This window comes from Miscanthus floridulus, unplaced genomic scaffold (assembly GCF_019320115.1).
Source record: "Miscanthus floridulus cultivar M001 unplaced genomic scaffold, ASM1932011v1 os_2167_1_2, whole genome shotgun sequence".
In the NCBI taxonomy this organism is placed as follows: domain Eukaryota; kingdom Viridiplantae; phylum Streptophyta; class Magnoliopsida; order Poales; family Poaceae; genus Miscanthus; species Miscanthus floridulus.
Window position 1 is genome coordinate 33,660 of NW_027098135.1, and position 6,743 is coordinate 40,402.

The 6,743-nt window shown below is 43.1% G+C and overlaps 1 protein-coding gene across 1 annotated transcript; it reads left to right on the forward strand.

Moving 5' to 3' along the window:
- The first annotated feature begins 4,651 nt into the window (after nt 1–4,651).
- Nucleotides 4,652–6,493, forward strand: LOC136534673 (uncharacterized). The gene is made up of 2 exons (XM_066527061.1): nt 4,652–5,307; nt 5,431–6,493. The coding sequence occupies exons 1-2, from the start codon at nt 5,093–5,095 to the stop codon at nt 5,777–5,779; spliced, it is 564 nt and encodes a 187-aa protein (XP_066383158.1). The 5' UTR covers nt 4,652–5,092; the 3' UTR covers nt 5,780–6,493.
- Nucleotides 6,494–6,743: the final 250 nt, after the last annotated feature.

Consider the following 6,743-nt stretch of genomic DNA (forward strand, 5'->3'; position numbering starts at 1 on the left):
GTACTCCAGATTTTGTGTCCTATGTCTCAGAAAGAAAGAAAAGAAAAAGGAACAAACTAAAATAGAATGCTTGGAAGACAAGACAAAGCCGTGACAGCGAAACGAAGGGATGCTAGAACGCGTGTGGAAGGTTACTGTGCAGTTGACAAAGGTCTCGTTCGGTCGGCAGAATTTTGGCTGAAATTAATTGAAAAACAATGTTTTTGCTGAAATATTATAAGAGAAAAACACTATTCCAACTAATAAAAAGCCGAACAAGCTGGATATCGGATAAGCCGAATGAGTACTGGAGTAGTATAAGTCGGCCGTCCGAGATTCATAGGCTGCGTTGAAGGTTCGTTCGAGTATCTAATTCGGGAGCCGATCAACATGATTCCATACGTTCCGTTCCGTCCGGACACACCTGCACACATAACGACTCGACCGAGTCGTCCTCATCCGCTCCTGCGCTGCGCTTTTTCATCCTCAACACTACTCTGCCGCTCACTCCCTCACCCCCGCACCGGCTCACGAGCCTGCGCGCAAGCTCGCTGCCACCTCCGCCCGTCCGTGCTCCCTCTCTCCCTCCATCACTCCCTCCTCTGCGAGCTCCATGCGACCCGCGCTCCCAAGCGACCCAGCTTCCGCTAACCCCATCGGAGATGAGGACGATGGTGACAGCTTCGACGACGTAGGTCGGTCATTTTCTGGATCTGAGCCCTTCTCCTCCTCCTCATCTGGATTTGAGCCCTCGCCCTTCACCACCTCGATTTTTTTTAATTTTTAACTTTTTTTAAACAAATTCCAAATCTAACACCGTGGCTTTTTTTATTTTCAAATCAAACACTTTTGGCCGCTCCAAAGTCCATGGCAAGGCCAAAATATGCTGTCGCGCCACATGCATCGGTGCGGCACGATTTGCCATGCCGACAACAATTTCCACGTGAAAATCCTTGCCGCGCCACTGTCTGTCGGTGTGGCAGCACTGTAGCACCGCGCCAGACTGACGCGACAAGGCGCAACCTTAGAAAATTGTATTTTTTTCGTACGACCTCGGATGAAGATAATCCTTATATGAAAATTATAGCGCTCAACGAGATCTACAACTTTCTAGTTTTTAGGTTTTTTATTTGAGATTGTTTAGATGCTCAAAAAAATTAAACAAAGTTTTAGCAGTATATTTATCGCGTATGAGCACTGTCGTCTTGGAAAAATCATATTGTTCTTATATTGTGTCAAATGGAGATACTTTATATATGAAAGTTATAGCCCTCGATGGGATCTACAAATTTGTAGTTTTATGTTTTTGCATTTGAGATCACGAAGATGCTCAAGAAAAATAATATAAAGTTTCAGCATCGTATTAATCACGTATAAGCACTTATCGTCTTGGAAAAATTATATCTTTCTTATATGCTGTTAAATGGAGATACTTTCTTTATAAAAGTTATAGCTCTCAGTGTGATCTACAATTTTATAGTTTTAGGTTTTTACGGTTGAGATCATTAAGATGCTCAAAAAAATAATATAAAGTTTCAGCATCGTATTAATCGCATACAAGCACTTGTCGTCTTGAAAAAATCATATATTTCTTATATAGTATCAAATAGAGATACTTTCTACATAAAAGTTGTAGCTCTTGACGAGATCTACAACTTTATATATAGTTTTAAGTTTTTCATTTGAGATCGTTATCTTGGGCGCGTGACGTGACTAGACATGTTTAAAACAAACTTGAACAAGTGTTAAATTCCCACGCAGCACAGCCGCGGTACGTGACAAGCTCGAGTTTACAATTCAAATTCTACCCAAACAAATTTAGATCAAATAAATTATTGAGCTTCCTAGGGCAGAGTTGAGTCTAGTTCAACACCTGAAAGTTCGATAAGATCTACAACTTTATAGTTTGATTTTTCCATTTAAGGTCATTAAGATGCTAAACAATATTATAAAATTTTAGCAGTATATTAATTATGTACTTGAGCTTAACGTCTCATAAAAATCTTTTCTAGCGCGTGCCACACATGCTTGATCACTAGTTTAAGAGAAAAGTACCCCTTTTAAGTACAAGAAAATATGTCGAGAGAATACGGTTACAATAAGCGATAAAAGAAATATGTTAAGGTCATAGTTTAATTTCTAAGTTTATTCGATCTCGCCAATTTTACAATTAACGATGTCTATTATTACGTAACTTTTTTCACCATATTTGCATTAAAATTTTATGCGAAGCGATGATGAAAGTGTACTGAGATAGTAATAGTGTGTGACTAAACTATCTATCATCAGCCAAACAAATCAATCATCTTCGTCCGTTTTTTTTGTAGTACTTGAATTCCCGAGTCAACTTTTGATCAGTAATCAGTCACATCGCGCGTCGAAGATAACGACCTCAAATGCAAAACTCAAAACTATAAATTTGTAGACCCCATCGAGGGCTATAACTTTCATATAGAAAGTATCTCAATTAGACGTCATATAAGAAAGATATGATTTTTTCAAGATGACAAGCGCTTATACGCGATTAATACGATGCAAACTTTATATTATTATTTTTAAGCATCTTAATGATCTCAAATGTAAAAACGCAAAACTATAAATTTGTAGATCCCACCGAAAACTATAACTTTCATATAGAAAATATCTCCATTTGACACCATATAAGAAAAATATGATTTTTTTAAGACGACAAGTACATGTACGTGATTAATATGATGTTAAAACTTTATATTATTTTTCTTGAGCATCTTAATGATCTTAAATACAAAAAATAAAAACTACAAATTTGTAGATTCCATCTAGGGCTACAACTTTCATATAGAAAATATCTCCATTTGACACCATATAAGAACAATATGATTTTTCGAAGACGGCAAGCGCTTATACGCGATTAATATACTGCCGAAAATTTATTTAATTTTTTTAAGCATCTTAACGACCTCAAATGGAAAAACTCAAAACTATAAAGTTGTAGATCTCGTCAAAATCTATAATTTTCATATAAAGATCATCTTCATCCGAGATCATATAAAAAAAGATATAATTTTTCTAAAGTTGTGCCTTGCCGCGTCGATCTGCATGGTGATGCCGCGCCAACGGCCACTTGAAAAACGTTGTCTGACATGGCATGCTGCATCGATGCATGTGGCGCGAAACATGTTTTGGCCGTGCCACGGGCTTTGACGTGGCCAAAAAATATTAGATTTGAAAATAAAAAGAGAAAAATTCACCAGCGATTCATGAAGTTGGCATAAGGTGTTATTTAGGTCCTGAACTTTCAAAGTGATATATGTAGGTCTCTAAAGTTGGCAGAGGGTGCTATCTAGGTCCCAAACTTTCAAAGTGATCATCGGATGTCCCTAAACTTGGCAGAGGGTGTCATCCAGGTCCCAAACTTTTAAAGTGATCACCGCAAGTCCCTAAACTTGCCAGAGGGTGTCATCCAGGTCCCAAACTGTAGTGATTCGGCACAGAATTTTAAAAAAGGAAATCTAAATTTTAGTAACGTAGCTACATTCTGCAGAAAATTCTAAAAATTGTATCTTTTTAATACGATCCCGCACGAAGATGATTTTTATATAAAAGTTGTAGCTCTCGACGGGATCTACAACTTTCTAGTTTTGAGTTTTTTTAATTTGAGGTCGCTAATACACTCAAAAAAAAAATAAATTTTCAGCAGTATATTAATCAGGTACGAACGCTTGTCGCCTTGAAAAAACATATCTTTCTTATATGCTATCAAATAGAGATACTTTTTATATGAAAGATGTAGCGCTCGATGAGATCTACAACATTCTAATTTTGAGTTTTTCAATTTGAAGTCTTTAAGATGTTCAAAAAAATTTAAAATGCAAAACCACTATACATGAACTGAAATCAGCATTTTAACTTTTTTAGCATCTTACCGACCTTAAATTAAAAATTCATAATTAGAAAGTTGTATGTTTCATCAAGCGCTACAATTTTTATATAGAAATTATCTCTATCAGATGACATATAAAGAAGATATGTTTTTTTCAAGGCGACAAGCGTTCGTACGCGATTAATATACTGCTAAAAATTTATTTAATTTTTTTGAGTATATTAGCGATCTCAAATTAAAACAACTCAAAACTAGAAAGTTGTAGATCCCGTCGAGAGCTATAACTTTTATATAAAAAACATCTTCGTGCGAGATCGCATTAAAAAGATACAATTTTTAGAATTTTCTACAGAATGTAGCTATATTACCAAAATTTAGATTTCCTTTTTTAAAATTCTGTGCCGAATCGCTACAATATTTGAGACCTGGATGACACTCTTTGCTAAGTTTAGGGACCTGCGGTGATCACTTTGAAAGTTTGGGACCTGGATGACACCCTCTGCCAAGTTTAGGGACCCCCGGTGATCACTTTGAAAGTTTGAGACCTAGATGACACCCTCTGCCAACTTTAGAGACCTACAGATATCACTTTAAAAGTTGGAGGACCTAAGTGACACCTTGTGCTAACTTTATGGACCACTGGTGAATTTTCCTCAAATAAAAAAAGCAGCGGGTTGCGTTTTATTCCGATACGCAGGGGCGAGCGAGTTCCTATCTATTTCGATACGCGAGGGGCGGGCAGTTTAGGAAGGGAAGCGGCTTTCCGAAGCGGCGCTCGCTCCGACGTCTGGGCGCTAGGATGCCCGTGGTTGAAAGGAAAAGCAAATCAGCTGCTGCACTGCATAGACGACGCATAGCGGTTGGACTTCCTTGTAAAGCACCGCGGCGTGGTTAACTCGGGACGGACGCAACGCAACGCAAAGCAAAGCGTCGGAATTGAACCGCAGCGACGAGCGAGGCCAGGCCAAGCGGCGGAAAGGACGAGCGAACTCGCAGGAATCAGCAGCAGCCGTGGGTGACGTCCGGTCCGCGGCCCGCGGGCGGCAGACGCGGCGGGCAAGCAAGAACCAAGAAGGAAAAACCAGCGCTTCCTCCGCGCCCGCGGTTTCAGTTGCTTCCTTGCTTGCTCGCGGAAGGCACAACAAGGAAGAGAGAGAAGCCTCCTCCGTTCCGAAGCAACCGCTGTCCTCTCGCCTTCACCAAACCAAACCCCCACACCACACCACAACAACCACTCTAGCCCGCCCGCCGATGGAGGAGGATCCGGCGGCGGACGAGAGGAGGAAGAACAAGGGCGGGCTGGAGTGGGAGCTGGAGCGCCACTACGACGACTTGGAGCGGGAGATGATGCTGATGGCCGCCGACCGGCCGCACAAGCAGCAGCGGCGGCACCGGCCCGATCTGCTCCAGAACTGCGACCTGCCCCCACCGGCCAAGCTCTTCGGCCCCGTCCCCACTCTCCACAGGTACCACACCCACCGTCTCCAAATCCTTTCTCGCCCGTCCCCTCGGGATTGGGATTGCATTGCTCGACCTCAATCCGACCTTTCTGTTGTTTGATTTGATTGGCTGAATTCATCATTCGAAAGGCTGGAGACCGCCGCCGCCGCCGCTGCCAAGGACCACAAGGGCGACGTCGCCGACGACGACCTGCTGCGGGCGCTGCGCCTGTCGCAGTCGCGCGCGCGGGAGGCGGAGGACAAGCTGGCGGCCGCGGGCGCCACCAACGTCGACCTCGCGGCGCTGCTCGTGCGGGACTCCGTCGCGCTGTCCGCGCACCGCCGCTGGGTCATGATGCTGGAGGCCGAGAACTCCCTGCTCCGGGGAAGACGAGGAGTTGCGGACCCGGACCACGGCGCCGGCGGGGTGGCCGCGTGGTGGGTCGCGCTCGCCGTCTGCGTCGGCGTCGGCCTCGCGCCCGGCAGGTTCCTCTGCTGAACTGTCAACAGCTTCCTCCCACGTCTCCCAGGTCATGGATGGATGGGTTTTGTAAAGAAAGCGGAAACCGCTGATCGGAAGACGAGTCATCCTCATCCCAATTCCCACCACGCAAACACTTGATCGTCCTTCGCATCACATCACATTAATTTACTACTAGTTTCAATAGGAAAATGGAAATGTTACTTACAGCTTGGGTAAATATATGATATGATTACTCATTAGCATTCTCTTTGCTGCTGTAAAAGTGTAAATCCAGGACCCGACGATGAGTAAAGGAAAGCATCAGCGGTGAGCGGCGAAGAAAAGAAGCGAGCCGCCGTCGTGTGCTGCCCCTCCCCGCAATTCTGTAAATTCTGTGCTACAGTTGTAGGATTCGACTCGAAGCTTTGACGTATCCATCTCTGCGCGCTTTCGGCTTTCCATGGAAATGGAAAGGAAAAGGAGAGGGGGAAAAATCTCACGGTCGGGATAGGCTAGGCCTTTAGGCTGTCGACTGGAGTACACAACCATCTGAATTTGATGCCTGACTTGAGGTTCCGGCGATTCTGTGATAATTTTGCTCGGGTCACTTTCGATCCCAGCACAGGAATTGTCGCGCATTGATGTACCATGACTAACGACTTTTCCCTGTAGCTGTACCTTGCATAGTACTGACTCATCTGGGGTCCACTTGGTCCCAATCCTCATTTCATGGTGCTAAGCTCAACATTTTCAATTTAACCATAAAACATTTATGATATCAAGAAGCATTATTATATTCTTTATGGAGTATGTTTTTTTATAACGTAAAACTTTGGAATCATAATCAAACTCTTTTTAAGTTTAACTAAGTTTATACAAAATATTATTAACATGTCGTGTGACTCCACCGGAGCAGCAAGCCAGCCAGGTAAGGATGAGAGAGGACAACAAGGAGCTAGGCATCGAACAGCAGCCGGAGATAGGGAAGAATGGCAACGGA